The sequence below is a fragment of the Salvia splendens genome, chromosome 3, assembly GCF_004379255.2.
Source record: "Salvia splendens isolate huo1 chromosome 3, SspV2, whole genome shotgun sequence".
NCBI classification, from domain to species: Eukaryota; Viridiplantae; Streptophyta; class Magnoliopsida; order Lamiales; family Lamiaceae; genus Salvia; species Salvia splendens.
In genome coordinates this window covers 40,059,197-40,080,943 of record NC_056034.1, presented here as the reverse complement: position 1 = coordinate 40,080,943, position 21,747 = coordinate 40,059,197, and the positions used below count along the sequence as shown (strand labels likewise).

Below are 21,747 nucleotides of genomic sequence, written 5' to 3'. Positions count from 1 at the left end.
TATAAATATTGAGATTCTTAGGAGATAGAAATCATTTTGGAAGCAAGATCAGTTTAGAACGGCAGTAGCCGTAGGCCTCTGCAGAGGATTTATATTTTTATTTTCTTTTCTTTCCATTCCTGTTTTGTAATCCTTCTTCATAATTATTCGAGAGTTTCATTCCAAATTTGTTGGGTAATCCTTTGGTGCATTTTATTCAAGCAGATTGTGTGAGTGAGTTTATAAGATCGAGCACCTCTCGTGCTTGATTTAAACGAGTGACACCCTTTACTCCTAACAAAACCACATCAAAAGATGAGAACACAAGCTACCAATTCTCTTCTTACCCCATAGCAAACATCCCCCTCAACATGGATCCATGAGAATATTAGGTTCAGTTGAATTACAATCGCCCTATAAAGCACTTCTTGGGTCACCAGAAGGAAGAGGCATCGCAGCAAACAAAATCTCGACTTGAGTTTACCCTGGCTTGTGTGGTTGAAATTAGAGATGTTGTCATCGAGTAAGGCTGCCTCACTCTTCTCGACTTTCCAATTAGGAAATGTGTCTTCACATCCTTCTAAAATGAGTTTTCCAACTGATAACAGCTTATAGGTGGCACCAGAAATTTATCAGGCAAGTATTCAAACAGACAACACTTGATTGACATCAGGGCTAGTATCTTCAATATCACCGACATCATCTTCACTCTCAGTCTTTGCGATCATCCCCTGCATTTCTTGCTCCAAATCATAGACCTTGTCACTCATACCCTCCTTTCTATAAGCATCCATCATTATAGAGTAAGTTGTGGAATCTGGTCGGCATAACTTATCCTTCATTCTCTTGAAAACTCTCTCCATCTCCATCAAATCCTGTGCCTTGGAGCAAGCATGCAACACTGCATTAAAGAAAGAGGTATTCTCAGGTATCTCCAATCTCCCCGCCAACTGAACACTGCTGATAACCTTGTGAAAGAGGCCGGCATTGGCATACCCTCGGATGAGACAGCAGAAGGTCTTGGTGTCCGCCCTAATACCTTCAGTACGCATTTGATCAAACGTGTACTCCATGTGCTTTGCATCACCAACGTCAGAAAATGCCTCAATCACGTTGTTATAGGTTGAGGTTGTCCAAGGAAACGAAAGCCTGCGCATGTGCTCCATCACAGACGACATCTTATCATACATCCTCTTCTTACCATAAGCGCCAATCAAAATGTTGAAAGTGCGCGTTTCTGGCTCTATTCCAAAGTCGCGGAACTTCTCATACCACCTCTCCATCATCTCAATCTGGCCATCATTCCCAAACAAGCTAATGATGGTATTCATAGTCCATACATCAGGTATGCTCGTCTCACTTTCAAGCATCCTCGTAAGAACCTTCTCCATATCTTCATATCTTCCTGCCTTGCCATAGCCACTAAGAACTATATTTTGAGTGACAGTGTTAGGAGTAATCCACCTTTCAGACATTTCATCATAAAGAGACTCGAGCAGATCGAAACGGGTAGCATCCACACAGGCCTTTATGAGTATACTGTAGGTGTAGACATCAGGCTGGCAATGAGGTAAGGCCTTCATTTGTTCCAGAAAGAAAAAAGCCTTATCAATCAAATTGCTGCGGCAACAAGCACCAAGCAGTGCAGTGTATAGCTGAGCAGTTGGTTCCAAACCTTCTTGAAGCATTTCATCAAACAGTTGGCAGGCTTGACCAGGTTGCCCACATCTACCAAGAAGAACAATGAGCTTCATATATGTCCCTTCTTTTGGACGATAAAAAGGTTGCGCCTTTAACATCTCAAACACCTAATTGATCGGGAAACCAGCATTAATTAAGTGGGTTTGATGAAATGGTGTTTCCTTTCCGAAAAACAAAATATCGAAAATAATTTGTAAGTTGAGAAAACCTGAAGGGCTCGGAGCCACTGTTTTTTGTCAATGGCGTCGGAGAGAGATTCGGTGACAGTGTTAACCCATGCTTTGGCATTGTTCTTGTTATCCAGTTTTTTCTTGATGTTTTTGATAGGGGTTCTCCTTTTGGGTAGCTGAGTGGTGGAGGTTTGTATCTGAGCAGGATATTCACCGGCCTTCCAGTGCTTCTTCTTGGGCAAATCCGATGTGGATGATGCGGCGGAGCACAGGACATGGAATCTGCGGAGTGGCGGAGCGGCGGCGGATTTAGCGGTGGTGGGGAGTGGGGAGGGGAGGAAGGAGGAGGAGAAGGAGAGTTGAAAAGGAGCAGCCATTAATGTATTACTCCTACTTACATTCAAGTTCAAGAGTGGAGATGGATTGGATTGGGAGGAGAATACTGAGAAGATATTTGGGAATGAAACACTGTAATTGGATAAGTCTCAGAGGATGGGAGGGACCAACGTTTTGCAAAAAAGTGAAGACATTTTTTAAAAAATCTATATATTCATTTGAATATAATAATTACATATCTATATCTATACTAATCTAAAATGTCAGTTTGATAAAAGGACATCTAAAATGTCAGTTTGATAAAAGGACATTTTTACCCTTTTTAGAGGGAAAATGTAAAGCTATTTTGTTTAGTCTTTTGATCATTTTGAGAAATGGTAACCATTGGACAGAAAAGAGGCAGCTCCTATTAATTGTTGGATGCATTGCAGAGACTTCCCAAACAAGTTTTGAAATAATGAGAAATAGGTGTAAAGTTAACTGAAACTGCATTTATTCATTCATGTGAACTAATGTAGACTAATTTTTTGATTGCAGTGCTTAACTCACGGGAGCGATTTAGCCTGGAATCCGACGATCACTCCGGCGACACACAAAGGTAGTATCTTTCGATCTACCCGTTTCTGAAAATTTGAACACCAAAATATTGAGTTTATTTTACAACTTCTTCAAAACATGAATAAAATTAAGAGAAAGATTGCTCACCGTGAACATGGGTAACGCTGACATGAAGGATCAGAGAGTGACGGCAGCAAGCCCAGCCACCGAATGTAGTGGCTGTCAGGACCACGGCGGCAACAACTGGGGTGGGGCGTGAAACCGAAGGAGATATGACACAATGGCAAGAAGAAGAAAAGTAGACGAAGGGGAAAACAAAAGCAGCGGATAACGGTAGGCGGCTGACCGAGAGCAGTGCCGGAGACGGCGGCTGGCCGAGGTTGGTGAGATAGGTGAAGCAAGCAGGCGTGCAGTACGGCGGATGAACCGGCGATGCAGGGCGGTGGAGCGGCGGTGAGTCGGGGCGGAGGGAGCGGTGGTAGTAACAGATCCAATCGGGAATAGAAAGAGAATGAGAAAGAGGGTAATGGGACGCCTCTTGTGTGGGAAGTATTAGGGTTAGATTAAATATTAATTTAAGGCTTTACAAACCCAAATTATAATGCAGATTCTAGATAGAATTTGACACTTTTCATTTTCGTCAGTCCACAAAATGCAGATTCTTATGTGTTGTACAAATATTTGTTTGTTGTTGTTTATAATATTACAAACACTTATTTTAATTAGTTCTTATAGATCCAACGATGTAGCAATTAGATACTCCCTCCGTCGGTGGAGCGGCGACGGCGATTTAGGAGGGAAGCAAAACGAGATGGTAGCAGGCTAGAGAAGAAGATGATGGAGAGATAGGGCGCCACTTTAGGGTTTGACATTTACTAATTTATGTAGTCCATATTTGGGTTTTATTTAGAGCTTTAAAGATTATTTATGTATATATGTATGTATGAAATATAGACACTATTAAAATTGATATTTGTTTTCATTGAATATAGTTCGATTGGGATGTTATACTTTATTATCATGTCTTAAATTATAGATTTCTAATTTCAACTTTTAATTTATTAGATTTTGTATGATATGTATTTTGAAAATAAAAAAGCTGGTGCATATGGACGAGAATCAATGCAAAACTTCCCAAACAATTCAATACACAATGCAGAGCTTCCCAAATACTCCAATACCAAATTTCTCCCCTCTATAAATACCGAAGTTAAAAGAACAAGAACTTAACAAAAACTATACAAAAACACAAGAACAAAATACTTGAATTAAGTACTGTCGACGCCGACATAGCAGTCGAACTGCGGGCGGAGCATGGTGGAAGAATATTACAGCAAAACAATAAAAAAATTTAATCTTGGGAATGAAGAAAGTTGAACCAAATCAAATCTTGAAATGTCGGAGCACACCACAACCTGGCCGGCTGTGGTGAAGCAGGGCGGTGGAGCGGCGGGGCTAACATTAATAATGAGAAAGCTCCAACTCTTAAAACTCTAATCTTAATATGAAAAATTTGTATTCTATTCCATTTACTATTTTAAATATCTACACATATATTAAAGGGGAGTTTTCTAAAAAATTACATAAATTCCATTGTAATTAATTTAAATTTAAATTTAAATTAATATAATAGTAATAACTTTAGATCTTTTTTTTCACACATTTTTTTTTGTTTGACCACAGGTATTCTGAACCCGCCTTCGGCGGAATCTGAGCTCAAGCTCGACCGGGCTTGTGGATTAATGCCTATACATATATTCAAGGGGAGTTTTCTAGAAACTTACATAAATCTATTGTAATTAATTTAAATTTATATAGTAGGAATAACTTTAGATTATTTTTTCCACATATTTTTTTTGGTTTGACCACAGGTGTTCCGAACCCGCCTTTGGCGAAATCGGATTAAACCTACTCGACCGAGCTTGCAGATTAATGCCAAGTCTCCCAGCGGGTGGTGGAGTTTGAACTCATGACCTCAAGGTCATCACAGTTCCACGATACCAACTGCACTTATTCTAATTAAATCATTATCTTGATCATTAGAGCATCCACAACCGTGCTCTTGCCAGCGGCACGGTTGTGGGCCCGGGCGGTACTATTCATGCCTGCTCTCTGGCAAGAGCACAACATCCACAACTGTGCTCTTCCGCAAGGACGAGCACAATTAATTTAATATTCAATTAAACATAAACATTTCCATAATACTAAAATTCATTAAAAAATCACAATAAATATTACAAAATACAAATAAAATAAAAAAGACATAATTAAAATCTTAAAAATTAAAAATTATATAATTAAAATACTAAAAATTAAAAATTACATAATTATTGGCTAATATTACCCGAGGAAGACTACTCATCCGGCGGCAACAACCCCAATTGTTTTTGGAGACCCACTATCATGCCCTCGTGCGTTTGAAGTTGCGTGGGGGTCATAGTTGACCTATCGGCCATATTGAGTTGGGCCAAAAGGGCCCACAACGAGTTGTTCGGGGGTGGAGGTGGAACATAGGGTGCGGGTTCGGGGGCGGGGGCCGATGGAGTCGCTGAGCGCCGGCGCTCGGCCGCCGCCTTCTTCCTTCCTTGCGGTCGGCGTTGGGAACCGCTTGGTCCGGCGTCGGGGCTACCCAAGTTAGCTCCGGCGAGTTGGCTAGCCACTTCTTCGAAGCCGGAGTCGGATAGGGATGTTGTAGGGTATGAGAGAATGAAGATGAAAATGGATATGAGATATTGAAGGTGAGAATGAAGATGAGAGAATGATGATGAGAATTGTGTAGTTTGATGTGAATTTTTGGGAGTGAAATTGAGGGTATTTATAGATGAAAGTGTGTATTTTTGGGGTAAAAAAAATTAAAAAAAAATTAAAAAGTGGGAAAAAACGGTTATAAACGGATATAATTTTTTTGGGAAGTGAAATTTTTTTTTATCGGTTTTTTTAATTAAAAACCGATTTTTTTAAAAAAAAAATATTTAAACCCAACGGCTATGCCGTTGACGAATGAGGGCGCGCCACGTCAGTTGCTCGCTGGCACGGCGCTGCTCGATGCATCGAGCAGCGTCGTGCCAGCGGCGCGGACGGCGGTGGCGAGCAGCGCCACCGTTGCGGATGCTCTTTGTCACACATTTTCTCTTTGTCATTATCTTTATTGTTTTTACTTCACTTAAATCATAAATTAAAATTTTATAAAATCGTTTGTCGAATTTAAAATGTTTCATTTATTAGGGAGTAGTAAATTATTCATTTTGAGTGAGACAAGATAAGTACAATTCTGTTTTTTTAAATCTCCATATTTCTTTCAATTCTTATTTTCTATATATTTATTATATTTTATATTCATTATTTGAAACTCTTATATCCCGTGCATAGCTCGGGTGTTAATACTAGTTCCTATTTAAATTTCGGTTTACTCTGATTATATTAATAAGAAATCATATTGCTCCAATAAAATTTATGGTACATAAAAGGAGTACAAAGTTACAATTGGACTTTAGGGAGTACAATTGGATTTTAGGGGAAAAAATTAGTACTACTATAAATTCATAGTATTGGATTTCTACTCTTGTTTCACAAATATCTTAAGGGTACGTTTGTTTGGCATGTTAGGGGTAGATAGTCTCCCTTATCTACCCTAATTTCCTTGTTTGTTTGGCATGATAGCACTATCACAAGGCCCGAAAAAATGACGGCGGCCCGTCTCGGCCCGATGGACTATCAACAAAATGGAGATTAGCCTATACCACAAAAATGATGGGATAGTATACTGTTTCGTCAAGAGAGTCAATGTTACCCCCCTCTCTCTCTCTAACTACACATCTCTCGTCACCCTCTTTCACCCTCAATTTCTCTCTCTTCTGCAACAATTCTCTTCCTCCTCCCGCCTTCCACATCCACGTTCCCCCCTACCTCTCCTCGACGCAGCTTCCACATCCTCTCCCGCCTTCCGGCAAAGCTATTGCTGCCGGAGGATTCCTGCTCTTCCAAGTCTTCGTCGTCTCCGGCGCCCCTCCTAACACGTCACATATTTGTGGAAGCTAGGCTGCAATAGGTCATCGCTCCCTACGATCTCCGATAATTGGATCCTGCTTCGCCTTCCTCGCATTGATTTGCTCCGTCGTCGACAGATTCGACGCCGTGCTGGAGTTTGCTCTGCGTTTGCTAATTTCTGCGGTGGCGCTACCTGCACCACAGCGATTGAATTTGTTTACATCAAAATGTGCTCTGTTTTAATTCGATTTGATAGATGATTGGGGATTTTTCGAATTGAATAATGGAAATGGATAAATTAGAGACCTGTGAGATGATGTTGGTGTCGATCTTGGAAAGAGGATTTAAGATCCATAAAACAAATTAAATACGAGGGAGGGGGAGGAGGGAGTGGAGGAGGAGCGCGACGGCGAGGAGGAGGAAGGCGGAGAGGAGGAAGGCGGATTGGAGGGACGTGAAGAGGTGGACGGCGGTGCGGCCTTTGACGAGGGGATCGGCGTCGGAGGAAGCGAGGAGGTGGTGGACGATTGCGAGTAGGAGGCAGAGGATGGTGAGGTGGAGCTGGAGGTGCCGCCAGCGATGGTGATCAAGCTAATTGATCGGACAACAATGGCGGATTTGGTCATCAACTATTGGAATCGCGTCACTAACCCTCTTTTAAGTCTCACTAATTTTGTCAATTGAGATCACCTATGCTAATTTGTGTTAAATTAATGATTTGTTTTATGATTTAAGTAATAAAATATTATTAATTAAGCTAATTTAGTCACAAAGTATATTTATAATATTCCAACACAAAATGAACATAATATTTGTAATAAGGATATTTTGGTCATTTTACTTTCTAACCATTTATAGTTTTTGAAGACTAACATATCAACCAAACAACGTCATAAAAACACTATCTTTATCACTATCTTACTTTCGGCCCGAAAATACTATCTAGTGATAACTATCTTAATATTTCTAACATGCCAACCAAACGAGCCCTAAGTAAAGTTTAGTAGTAGTAGCAGTAGTGAAGAGAGAGGACAGAGGTGAGACTTGAGAGAGCAACTTCCTTAGTCAACGACCGAAGAAAATTGCAGGTTTTCCTTTTAATGTTTATGATGATAAAAAAAATTCTTAATTATTTCCTCACGTTTAACTAATGTACTTTTACAAATAAATATAGTAGAATGTAGCATAAAAAATGGGTACCAACCCACCTTTGTAAACATAGGTACTTTTTCTTACTTATTTCCTCTTAATATTACTTTAATATACGATTCTCATAGTCAAATTCGATTCTATGAATCAGAATATCCAACACCAACTTAAAGGCAATGCCTAAATGACCCTTTTGCCCATGAATCATGATTCATGCTTATTTGCACGCACCTTTTGTAAGTAATGTAAATTAGTAGTAATACAGTAGTACGATAAAGATAAATTAGTAGTATGACGTTGCACATGCGACAATATATGAATAATTAACATCAGACGAGTATAGACGGTATTCTGAAATATATGAGCAATGGTTTTTGGAATTTTGGAAAAATGGTTTGTATGTGAACGGTGAATTACAACTCATATATACTTAGTTGTGTAATCATTTCAAGAAAATCCAATTGAAGTAATAAGTCAATGTCAACTGCTTTGCTAAAGAAGAACCTTAATATAACAGACAATGAAATCAAACAGTATCACAAATGAAAAGTCTCTTCCCATTATTCAAAGGGATGGCTATGGCCCCTTAACCACTGGAATTTAAGATTTTTTTTGGAATAAATCTTCCAGTTAACAAAAAATCTAAATAAAAAAAATAGGTAAAATGACAAATTTGCCCTCGATTACCATGATCAAAGAAAAGTCAAAATCGACGCCTGCTTCATAAATCATAATCATATGTATATCTCTAATTCTCTATATATACATATCCTGTACTCACAAATTCTGTTCATATATACATACATACATTATCTCTCCTCCGCTCTCTCTTTCCATCCAAATAAAAAAAGCCATGAGCTGCTCCGCCGATCACCTGGCGCAGCTCTTCGGCCCCAACGCGACGAACGCCGCCCAGTACATCTGCGGCCAGTTCGACGCCGTCTCCGACCGCTTCACCGACACCGGCTTCGCCGTCGACACCACCTACCTCCTCTTCTCCGCCTACCTAGTCTTCTCCATGCAGCTCGGCTTCGCCATGCTCTGCGCCGGCTCCGTCCGCGCCAAGAACACCATGAACATCATGCTCACCAACGTCCTCGACGCCGCCGCCGGAGGCCTCTTCTACTATCTCTTCGGCTTCGCCTTCGCCTTCGGCGCCCCCTCCAACGGCTTCATCGGCCGCCACTTCTTCGGCCTCAAAGACGTCCCCACCTCCTCCTTCGACTACAGCAACTTCCTCTACCAGTGGGCCTTCGCCATCGCCGCCGCCGGCATCACCTCCGGTTCCATCGCCGAGCGCACCCAATTCGTCGCCTACCTAATCTACTCCTCCTTCCTCACCGGCTTCGTTTATCCAGTCGTATCGCACTGGTTCTGGTCTGGAGACGGCTGGGCCAGCGCCACCAATACGAATAATTTATTATTCGGATCCGGCGTCATCGACTTTGCCGGGTCGGGCGTGGTCCACATGGTCGGCGGCATCGCCGGCCTCTGGGGCGCCCTCATAGAAGGACCCAGAATCGGCCGCTTTGACCACTCCGGACGCGCTATAGCCCTCCGCGGCCACAGCGCGTCCCTGGTGGTTTTAGGGACTTTTCTCTTATGGTTCGGGTGGTACGGGTTCAACCCCGGGTCATTTAATAAAATCCTAGTCCCTTACGTGGCAAAGAGCTACTACGGGCAGTGGTCCGCCGTGGGGAGGACGGCCGTCACCACCACTCTGGCCGGGTGCACGGCGGCGCTGACGACTCTATTCGGGAAGAGGATCCTCTCCGGGCACTGGAACGTGACGGACGTCTGCAACGGGCTTTTAGGCGGATTCGCGGCGATCACGGCGGGGTGCTCGGTGGTGGAGCCGTGGGCGGCGGTGGTGTGCGGTTTCGTGGCGGCGCTGGTGCTGATCGGGTGCAACAGGCTGGCAGAGCTGGTCAAGTTCGACGACCCACTGGAGGCAGCGCAGCTGCACGGCGGGTGCGGGACGTGGGGGGTGATATTCACGGCGCTGTTCGCGACGGAGAAGTATGTGAACGAGGTGTACCCGGGGAAGCCGGGGCGGCCGTACGGGCTGTTTATGGGCGGAGGGGGGCGCCTGCTGGCGGCGCATGTGATCCAGATTCTGGTGGTGGTCGGGTGGGTCAGCGCGACCATGGGTCCGCTTTTCTACATATTGCATAGGCTGAAGCTGCTACGGATCTCGAAGGATGATGAACTGGCGGGTATGGATCTGACCCGGCATGGTGGTTTTGCTTATGTCTATGAGGATGACTCGAATAAACATATTCCAATGAGGAGAGTTGAGCCATCTCCAAATCAAATTTAGATTTTTAATTATGTTTATTTTTTTGTTGAGGGGAACTCTCTTGTTCTTATGTCATGGAGTATATTTATGTGGTATGCATTTCGGTTATCTCGTAAGCATGATATTTTATTTTGTTTTGTAAAGATTTTAAGAGAATTTTAAAGATTTTAAGAGAATTTTGAATGGTGATAATTTGAGTGTGTAAGCATAATAAAGTAGATTTTTGTTATTCTTTTGACGAAGTCTAAACCATTTAAGTCTTTAATCATCTGGAGTATATGACTTATAGAAGGAAGATGTAACATAAAAACCTCTTCGACTTTTGATGTAAAATATTTTGTATGAAGAGTGTGGAGTATTAATTAGGCATGGGCTGAGACTCTTTGTTGTTTTTTGCATTTATTGACTTGGAATATGTGCAATCACATGTCGACGAGTTATTGACTTGGAATATGTGCAATCACATGTCGACTATCGTCTATAAGAAGCATATTACGTAGGCATTACTGTTAAAATTCTTAATATCTTGTCTCACATCGACTTGGTAACTATCCTAACTCACCTATAAAATTATGGATAATCCTCCTCCTTATAAGGCCTTTTAAGATGTGAGTGGCACATTTCTAATATGGTACTAGAGCGGGATTGTGATCCTGTCTCTTTTGCCCTACCTTTTTTTTGTCTTTCTCTAGCTCATAAAAAAATTGGCGGATTCTCTAGAGTCGAACGCCAATTCCCATCAGTCCTCGCATCAAAATTTCCATGTCCCTGTTTTATCACAAATTCCTCACATTTCGGTAAAGCTAACCGATGAAAACTTCCTCATGTGGCAGCCACAAGTTGAAGTCACTGCGTGGGGATATGGTCTGGAATCATTCCTGACCGGAGAAGTAGAGCCTCCGCCGCAAACCGTGTCGGGAACATCAGCTGGGTAGACAGTGATGAATCCTGAGTATGTAGCTTGGCGTCGACAGGATCAAAGGCTTGTAGCGTGGCTGCTTTCATCTCTCTCAGAGAGTGCCATGGTCCTAGTGGTTGGTCTCAAAACAACCAAGGATATTTGGAGTGCTCTGCTCAAAAATTTTGCAAGCCGATCCAAGGCCAAAGCAATGCAGTATAAGCTGATGATTTAGACGATGAAAAAGAAATCTCTCCTGATGAAGGATTATCTCAGTAAGATGAAATCCTATTTTGACCTTTTGGGATCAGCTGAAAATCCCTTACCTGAGGAAGACCAGATACTTCACATTCTCACTGGCCTAGGACATGAGTATGAACCTGTGGTGGTGTCCATTTCAACAAGAGTCGATCCTTGGACTGTGCAAGATGTTACTTCAACACTGCTGAGTTTTGAATCACGTCTAAGTTCTGGAGCAAACATAGCTGGAAGCATGGAAGGATCACAGCCATCTTTGAATTTGGCATAACAATCTGGCCAGAGAAGGGATAATTTCCCCAGCAAGGCAGGGGAGACAACAACAATACTGGTAGAGGGGGGGGAGATCTTATAGAGAGGAAGAGGAGGTCGAGGTCATAGCACTGGAAAAATCATATGCCAACTATATGAGAAGTCAGGGCACAGTGCTAACAAATGCTGGTACAGATTTGAGCAAGGATTCAACTCATAGAATCAACGAGGATCAGCACCTCAACAGCCTCCATATATATCCAACCCTACTACTCATTTGGTTCATGTCAATCAGTTGGAGCTACTCAATCTGTTGTGTGTCCTTCAGAACTCAGCTATGATGGATCTAATACCACCTCTTGGTACCCTGACTCTGATACCACAAATCATGTCTCTCATGACCTCAGCAATCTCAACATATGTACTGAATACTCAGGAGGTAAGAGGCTTCTTTTAGGTGATGGTTTTGGGGTGAATATTTCTCATATTGGTGAAACATATCTGAATTCTAATTCATCTTCCTCTAATAGAAAACTTCTCCTCAAAAATTTTCTTCATGTCCCTCACATTACCAATAATTTGCTCAGTGTCTCACTGTTTGCTAGTGATAACAAGGTCTTTTTTGAATTTCACCGTTCCTTTTGTTTGGTTAAGGATCAGGTGTCTACGGAAGTCGTGCTCCAGGGCATCCTTGATAACGGCCTTTATCGTTTCCTAGTCAAGAAACCTTCAATCAAGCGAGACTGAGTCTCCACTTCAGCCTCAAATCAAGACAAGTGTGTACCCACTGTACTCACTCCTTCCCTAAACTCTGCTGCTGCTATTCTTAGTTCTCCAAGCAATGTCTCTTCCAATTTTAGTGTAGCCCTGTGGCATAAAAGGCTAGGACATCCTGCTATTGACATTGTTAAGTCAGCTTTGAACCGATATAACATTCCATTCAGTGCAATGAATTCAAGTTCCCTTTGCAACTCGTGTTGTATTTCTAAAGCACATAGACTCCTTTACTCCCTTTCTCAATCTGTATGCAATGAACCTCTTGAGCTAATTCATAGTGATCTTTGGGGTCCTTCCCCACCACATCAAGAAACAATTATGTCTACTATGTGTCGTTCATAGATCAATACAACATATTTACTTGGTTTTATTTATTTAAATACAAGAGTGATGTGTATATTGTGATTAAGCAATTCAAGGCACTAGTTGAGAATCTATACTCTAAAAAAATCAAGATGTTGCAGTTTGATTGGGGGGGGGAGAGTTTCAAGCCTTAACCTCTTTCCTCAAAGAATCTGGAATCATGCATAGAGTATCTTGTCCATATACTCTTCAACAAAATGGCCTTGCTGGGAGAAAGCATAGGCATATTGTTGAAGTTGGTCTTTCTCTCATGGCCGAAGCAGGGCTACCTAGTGAATTTTGGGATGTTGCTTTCTTCACTACAGTGTACCTCATCAATCTCTTTCCCTCAAAAACCATCAACAACATTTCCCCATTTGAGAAACTCAATAACACCAAGCCGGATTATTCTACCCTTAAAGTTTTTGGTTCCCTGTGTTACCCATTCATGAGACCTTATAATAAAAATAAGTTGCAACATAGATCAGTACCAGCCACATTTCTAGGTTATAGCCCATCCCATAAAGGATATAAAGCTCTTCTACCTCAAGGCAAGGTCATAATAACTCGTGACATTGTGTTTGATGAATCGTCTTTCCCTTTCAAATCTGCCTCATGCTCACATACAGCTCCTCCAGCCACATCTCCTACATTTCTTGTTGTCATTCCACCTCTTATATACTCCTATGAAATTCCCATGTCATCCAATCACACGTCTGACTTTATCTCTCAAGTTGGAGTAGAGACACCAATCTCACCTCAATCTCCTACTCCATAAAATTTTTCTTGTGATACTCCCACTGAATCTTCTCCCCCTACTGTTACTGCTCCTCCAGATAATACCTCATCCACTCCCATCACTGATCATGCACCTCTGCACATCCCATGATCACAAGATCTAGAGCTGGAATTTTCAAACCTAAACTCTTTACCCTCGTTTTGTCCGCATCTACCTTACCAAGATCAGTCCTTGAAGCATTGCTAATTCCATCCTGGAAAGAAGCCATGCTTCTTGAATTCCTAACTCTTCTAAAAAAACACACATGGACTCTGACCACTCTTCCGCCTGGAAAGAACCTTATAGGTTGCACTTGGGTATTCAAACTTAAGAAATACATTGATGGAACCATTGCTCGGTACAAGGAGAGGTTAGTTGCTCAAGGGTTTTCCCAAGTTCCCGGTTTTGATTTTAATGAAACTTTCAGCCCGGTGGTCAAACCTGCTACAATCAGATTGACTCTAAGTATTTACGTGTCTTGTTGTTGGGTTGTTACTCATCTCGATATCAACGTGTTCCTTAATGGAAACTTGGAAGAAGACATATACATGCGCCAACCCATCGATTTTGAGCAGGGTGGACCGCATTTGGTTTGTAAGCTCAACAAGGTGATTTATGGCCTTAAACAAGCTTCTCGAGCTTGGTTTGCTACTGTCTATTCTGTGCTGCTCTCACTGGATTTCTCTCAATCTCGCTCAGACGCTTCTCTCTTCTTCAGAATCAAAGGCACCGAGGTAATTTATATTCCCATCTATGTCGACGACATGTTGGTCACTGGCAATGTCTCATCTTCAATTAAGGAAGTTATAACTCAATTGAATACTCACTTCTCTTTAAAAGATCTGGGGGAGGTTAATCTATTTCTTGGTGTTGAGGTCATTAAAACAGATCAAGGCCTGCATCTCTGTCAATCGACCTACATCAAAGATCTCTTAAAGAAAGTGAACATGGAAGGAGCTAAAGGTTGTCCTACTCCAATGGTCTCCAATTGTGATTTGAGCAAGAGTAACGGGAATCCCATTTCTGATGAGAAGCAATACAGGAGGGTTGGAGCTTTGCAGTACGGGGCAATAACCAGACCAGATATATGTTTCGCTGTCAACAAAGTCAGCCAATATATGGCAGCTCCGTTGGACACGCACTGGCGAGCAGTAAACGAAATTTGTGGTACTTTTCTAGGGCTTTATATTATGGTATTCAGATACAAAGATCAAATGGAGACATAGTTGGTTTTTCAGATTCAGATTGGGCCTCAGACTTGGATGATAGGAGATCGACGAGTGGCTACTGTGTGTATCATGGGCGCAATCTAATATCTTGGTGTGCAAAGAAACAAACCGTTGTTGCAAGATCGAGTACGGAAGTGAAGTATCGAAGTCTTGCGAATGTGGCCTCGGATGTGACTTGGACCAACTCACTACTGAATGAACTTAAGATGGAGAAGAAAGGAACAACAGTTGTTTGGGTTGATAATCTAAGTGCAATAGCACTAGCCTCAAATCTAGTTCTTCATGCTATGACAAAGCACATCGAGATTGGTGTGCATTTTGTTCGAGATAAAGTGATAGCTAAGGATTTAGAGTTGCGACATGTCCCAACTTCGGATCAAGTCGCGGGCATCTTCACCAAGCCTCTGAATCGTCAATCCTTCGAGAAATTGCGGAATAAGCTGGGAGTGGTATCACAATCTGCTCTAAGATTGAGGGGGCGTGTTAGCGAGCCTTGTCAAAAGGATCCTGTGAACTCATGTGCTAAGGAGCCAATTGGGGACCATGGTGTGCAAGGCGATGCTTTACTGGATGCCAGCGCGGAACAAGGATTTTCCACGGGTAAAGGAAATGAGAAATCTCGTGAGAATGCTGACGTGGAGAGCGACGTAGCTAGTGTGCAGGACCACAAGCGGAGCTGGCGTGATGTGGTAACACAAGGTGGAAAAAAGAGGACGTGTTATCTAATTTACTGCTAAGGAAAAATGTATTTTAATTAGTTTGTGGAAGATGCTTTTAGGGTTGTTTTCAACTAAGTACTCATTCTCGAACGGTTAGAAGTCTCATTTGAGTTTGACACAAGTTATATATATGAAGGAAAGTAGGTGGATGACACATTTTTATGTAGTATTAGTTTTATATAATAAAATTTGAATGAAATGTAAAGTCTATCTATCATTTATAGTAAAAATAAACTGTGATTTCTAATAGCGGACTACAATAGAAAAGCGGAGCTCCTAACGGCGGATGGGGGATGACGTATTTAAACTGCGGTGGAATTTGGATATTATCGTTCATCTGCCGTGCAATTTTGATTCTCGCTCAATTTATATTTTATTGACGGTATTATTAGAGTCTTATGAATGTTCGTATGGGTGAATATTAATCTCGAAACAATATCATTATAAGATTATTGTTAATTTATTAATTACACCCTGATAATATTAATCTCAAACTACCCTATACTACTTTTATGGTTAATTGGTTATCGATATGGAGTTTATAATTAATATAAAAATCATAGATAAACTTATAGTCTAAGGGCATCAGTAACCTCGTCCCCATTTCCGGCCCCAAGTCCCCTCCACGTCATCATTCCTCTACAGTTGCGGCCCAGGCCCCAACTGCTGTAACCCTGCAGGCCGCAACTCGGGCCGCAACTAATAAATGACACTATTCACAACTCCAACCTATTTAACTCGAAAACGCAATTCGTTGAACAATTGAAACCGGAAAAATGCATTGTTCATTCGAAATTAACATTACATTACTAGACGAAGCAAATTTAAAATACAAGAAACCCGGGCCACGACTACTACTTCTTCATTTGGGCGCGAAGGTAGGCGATCATCTCACGGTGCAACTCGAGCTCCTCGTCCGACATCTTCGATGTATCCCTCGCTGTCAACTCCGTCAGCTGGCTCATCCGCCATGTAATATTCATCTCCGACAAAGTGTCGGACATCTTATCCAGAGACGGATTGGTCGGTGGTGGCACCATAGCGGAGTTGCTCGCAGTTGCCTTCCCCTTTGCTTTCCTCTTGGCCGCCTTTGTTCCCATCGGGCGGCTCTGAATGCTAGGAGAGGAGCCGAAGACGTCGTCGTCCGTCACGTTGAGGTCGATCGCCAGACCTCCTTCGCTCGAAGAGTAGTTTCCGGAGGCGGAAACTTTGGTTCTCTTCGCCGCCCCAGTTGCCGCCGGCTCGGCACCGCTGGTGTACTTCGGGCTCTTCTCGACGAGCTTCCAAACGTCGATGTACTTGAAGGCCTTCTTCCCGTCAGCGAAGAACGCATCCTTCGCCATCTGGACGAGGTCCGCCTCGCTGTGCCCGCTCGGCCACATCCGGACTACGTTGGCCCACTTTCCGTTCCACTTGCTCATATCCGCCTGGACCCGGCCCCAATGCTTGCGCAGCTTCACGTAGCTACGCTCGATCGACCCTTTAGGACGGCCAGCGTTATACTTCTCAGCAATCCGCTCCCAAAAAACCTTGCTGGTTTGCTGGTTGCCGATGATAGGATCCTCGGCGATGTCGATGTAGTTCCTCGCAAGCCACATTGTCTCTTGCGGACTGTACTTCTTCGGCCCATCCTCCTCGCCCACCTTCCCCTTGCCCCGCTCTTGAGCGGGCTCCATCTCACTGACCTCGAACTCTTCGGTGGTGACCGGCGATGTTCCGTCGACGTTGCTACCGACTCCCGGACTAGGCGTCGGCTGCGATGGTGGCGACGCCGGTATGTACCAATTGTTCGAGTTAACGAACTTCTCCATCTCACGTTGATCGCTGTTGAACCAATCCATTTACACCGACACAAAGGGTATAATTGTTCGAGTTAATAGAGGATTGAAATGTAACGTAGGATTGAAATTGAATGCACGTAAGATTTATGCACAACAAAGGCTCGTATTTATAGACATCGAATTAAAAAAAATGGATTTGCGGTCCGGCCCGTCACCGTGCAACGCTGGGTCGGGACTCGCGCCTTGCGGCCCGTCACCGTGAAACGCCGTCCCGGGCCGGGACGCGGGACGCTAGCCAGGCCGGGAACGCGACCCCGGGAGCGGCCTGGGCCGTGACTCTCCTCCGTGCAACGCTCGGGACGGGCCGGGACTCGCGAGATGCGGCCCGGCCCCTTGCGTTACGCATGCTCTAAGTTATTGATATATGGGGCATAATACTTTAATACGGAGAATCTCCAGAAATCACGGGCCATACCATATCGATTGAATATACTCTCTTTTTTCTCAGCAACGTGCAGAATCTTTTTTATATAGAAAAAATAATAATGATAGTGGGAACCCACTTATCATCAAACACAAGACATCTTACACTTTGAAGTTTGAATGGCTGCTAAATTTTTTCCAAAGCTCCATTAATGATGTTTGTCATATTTGAAGTCACTTATTCGTCCAGCAATTCCTTGTATTTTCCGATCTAAACATTGATGCTTATTGATATCAAGCCCAACTAAGATCCATCCAATTTTGATGGAGTACCACTTTTTGATAAAACAAATTGGGAAATGCTACGTGGCCATAATGTGGCAGCCACACGGTGGCATTTTTGTAAATAAATATAGAAGTTGATGTAACAAATTATTAGTAATAGTTAATGCTAAGTGTGATTTTATGTAATTGCCCTTTTTCCACTATTTCGAAAACTATTACTAATATTTCACTTCAAATTTATTAATACAACATTCTCTCACCATAATAATGACAATTATTATTTCCAAGAAAAATTACTAATAAACCTTTATTATGCACAATCTTCTGTACTTTAAAACAAATTTTATATATATATATATATAGGATTGTGATCAAGATAGAACCATTCTTAAACGTAGAACCATTCTTAAACGTAGAACAAATGCCAAACGGAGGTCGTTAGATCTTTTAATCCAATGGTGTTGATTTGCACAGCAACTTCCCATTACAACCAAAACTATTATTAATGGGTGAATGCAGAGAAGTGAAAAAATAAAGCATGCATGGACTCTTCTTCGTTTCATTCATTCTTCCATATATATATATATATATATATATATATATATATATATATATGAATATTAAATAAATCCTACCATATCTTAGTAAAAGATATCAATATATGATAAATAAATTATGCTAATAAGTATGTACGGCTGCATATAGTTAATATATTTTACGATCAAGTCAAATAAGATTAATTAATCTTATACCAATGTTACTCCTAGCTATTCTAATTTTGCTAGTCATTTTTCATGAATGTGCGTTATATAATTGTATTGCATATCATAAAATTACTTATATATATTATAATTGTATCATATAATCAAAAGTTTAATTTCATTATATATGTCACATATTAATGTTATAAATAATTGTATATTTAAGATACTACTAATATATTCCCACAATGTATTATGTAAAATATACGGAGTACTAATGTAATGTTATTACATTACAAAAATAACTATAACTAATTATGGCCAAAATAACTATCATAGGACACAATACAATTATATACCAATAACTAAACTTAATAATAATAATAATAATAATAATAATAACATAAACATAATACTAATAATATTAACTTATATGGATAACATGGATAAACTTTATATGCAAAACACATCTAAAGGTCATGCCGTCATGGTACTAATAGGGTGAGTTTGGCCATAAATTTGTAATGATATATTAGTAGCATTGTACTATCATTATTATATAGTAGTTTCATTGTATGACAAACATTTAAATTTTTGTTACGAATACATACTATAGGCTATATTAATAAGACAAATAATAATAGTATTAAAAATACAAAATCATATTATTATATAATTGCTAATATAATTGTAATTAGAAAGTCTGAAGGTAAGATATGACATGATCTTGTTTTTATACGCAACTCCAAATGGGTTCATCTGCATACAAATGGATTTCAATTTTAGATATATTTCTAGAAATTGCAGATGCATTGTACGTATTCTTATTTATAATAAAAAAATATTTTTATTAAAAATACAAAAATATGTACAACTATTTTAATTATTAATGTCCAAGATTGATGAATTAGACGAAACTAATATCCTTTACTGTAAGTTGACATCTGAATTGTATACAATAAATTCCATGTCAACATATTAGGTACCCATGATAAGATTCTATCATATCTAAACATTATTATGCGTCATTTGCTTATATTTGAATTGGAAAGAATTACGAGTACTAGTATTAAAAAATTAGTATACTACTATACTCCCTATTTAATTTTACTCTACTCCCTATTTATGCACAAGGGTAAATTAGTCTTAAAAAATTGATACTTTTTAGATGAACAAGTTTAAAGTAATATTAGCATTAAATGTACAGATTTTTATTAATATTTTATTTTTATGGCTGGCCATATTATGGCCATTTAGCATCACTCAAACAAATTACTACGAGTACTATATTAAATGGATCGGTCAATAATGATGTTTATTTTTATTTTTTTTTCTGTACAGATATTTTAAAAATAATAATAGAAGACTTTTATTAATATCAAATGTGTAGACTAATTTAAATAAGAACTTTATACAAATCATTAAAAAGTTAAGAAACTAATTAAAAGTGTAAATTTGAAATCCTTATATATTCTTATTGCGGAATAAGTAGTACACTTAATTACTAAATATTAAGGCATTGGATTTGAAGATCTAATGAAACTTATTTTTATGCGTTGCAATCCATTATTATTAAATTCAATATATTTCCGGAATATATATGTCTTTCCATAATTTGTAGTTATGGTATGGTCCAAAACCCCACTCATTATATCATGTTACCTTACTTTCACCAACTTTGTTGTCAATCTAGAATGAGAAAATTCTAATATTGTGAATATTTAATGAGCAAGTTGTAGATTTAGACCGGTTAATATTTACTAGCTATGCTGAGAATATTATATCATTACGATGAGTATACTATACTATTATGATGAGTACGTTATAATTTTATGATTGATATATTTTGTCAAAAGAAATACTATAATGAGTAAAATCCAACTATATAATGACTAACATGATGAAGCTTGATAATAATCTTGAAACAATATGATGTTTACATGTGTAAACTTCGATGTGTTACTTATATGCTATAGCAAACTAATGACAAACATGTTAAATTGTAATGAGAAAGCTATAAGTCTATAACAATTTTTTAGATTTATGAGCTAAACTAGGAAGTCGTAGTGGGATTAGAACCGGGTCTTTTATTAGACTTAAATTTACTAAGTTTAGCTCAACTTAATTATGTACTCCTACATTAATATGTAAAAATCATGGATTAAATATGTCCGGTCAATGGTTTTGACCAAAGGATAAATGTGACGAGACATTTAATTTTGTGAAATTAAATGATATAGCGTCGATCTATATTTTACGTAGATAAATGTAGTATATTCACTTTCTCAAATCCGATATCCGGTGAGTGAGAAATAGTGGATTAAAGTTGGGCATAATTAGCTTTTAATTAAAGCTTGGAGCATGTGCTTAGGGAATAATTAACTAGTGTTAATTATCCCACATTGGAAGATTAATACATCTTTAATGTGTTTAAATTAAGTGACTTTATGTTACTTAATAATTATAGTGGATCAAGATGGGTGAAAAAGCCCACACGCGCGCGCCGCCGCTGCCGCCCGCCCCGCCCCGCCCGAGCCCGAGCCCGTGCCCGTGGGCGTGGCCGTGGCCGCGGGCCCGATCCCGATCCCGATCTTGGACTTGGACTTGGACTTGGACTTGGATCTTGGTCTTTGGGCTTGGCCCAAACTATTCTTTTTGGACCACCGCCGAGTCAACAATCCAAGTGGCTTGACACGTCGTCAAGCGAGGCACAGTCACGGCTGCCACGTGAGAAATCCACACGCTCCACATGCGAAAGGCACACGCCTGCCACACGCTCGTAACCGACGTCGGTTACGAATCTGCCATGATGAGCCTTCATGGCTCGGTTGACCCTGCATGGTGGCTTGGCCTATAAATAGGCTAGCCATACCACTGCATTAGGACACATCATTCACAAGCATTACAGCATAAGCTCTCTCCCTCTCTGCATTGTCTTTCTGTAGAAGCTCTGCTCTCTCCTACATCCAGTTCGCCGGAGCTCTACTGATTGCGGTGCTGCATCAATAGAGACGTAGCCGTTTTACCTTTGGGGACGACACGCCAAACCGAAGAGCACTACCGGGGCGTATCTCGTCTTGCGGGAAGAGGCCTCCTCGACTCGGCTCAAACATTTTTCACGGTTA

At 40.7% G+C, this 21,747-nt stretch overlaps 2 protein-coding genes and 1 non-coding gene across 3 annotated transcripts; 2 read left to right on the top strand and 1 right to left on the bottom strand.

Moving 5' to 3' along the window:
- Positions 1 to 244: 244 nt before the first annotated feature.
- On the bottom strand, positions 245 to 2,355 carry LOC121797453 (pentatricopeptide repeat-containing protein At3g06430, chloroplastic-like). The gene is made up of 2 exons (XM_042196212.1): positions 1,889 to 2,355; positions 245 to 1,787 (listed from the first exon to the last, which is right to left on the bottom strand). Exons 1-2 carry the CDS (start codon positions 2,225 to 2,227, stop codon positions 624 to 626), a joined length of 1,503 nt encoding a protein of 500 aa, XP_042052146.1. The 5' UTR covers positions 2,228 to 2,355; the 3' UTR covers positions 245 to 623.
- A 6,309-nt stretch (positions 2,356 to 8,664) lies between these two features.
- LOC121796026 (ammonium transporter 1 member 1-like) lies at positions 8,665 to 10,295 on the top strand. The gene has a single exon (XM_042194722.1). It carries the CDS (start codon positions 8,734 to 8,736, stop codon positions 10,198 to 10,200), a length of 1,467 nt encoding a protein of 488 aa, XP_042050656.1. The 5' UTR covers positions 8,665 to 8,733; the 3' UTR covers positions 10,201 to 10,295.
- Positions 10,296 to 11,395: 1,100 nt separating this feature from the next.
- LOC121797569 lies at positions 11,396 to 11,535 on the top strand. The gene has a single exon (XR_006049928.1). It is a non-coding gene; the product is annotated as a small nucleolar RNA Z247 (small nucleolar RNA).
- Positions 11,536 to 21,747: the final 10,212 nt, after the last annotated feature.

Excerpts from the sequence above, each read along its gene's own strand:
- LOC121797453 (XM_042196212.1), bottom strand. The coding sequence starts at position 2,227 with ATGGCTGCTCCTTTTCAACTCTCCTTCTCCTCCTCCTTCCTCCCCTCC. Across the intron at positions 1,788-1,888 it reads AGTGGCTCCGAGCCCTTCAG|GTGTTTGAGATGTTAAAGGC; the intron begins GTTTTCTCAACT and ends CCGATCAATTAG.
- LOC121796026 (XM_042194722.1), top strand. The coding sequence starts at position 8,734 with ATGAGCTGCTCCGCCGATCACCTGGCGCAGCTCTTCGGCCCCAACGCG.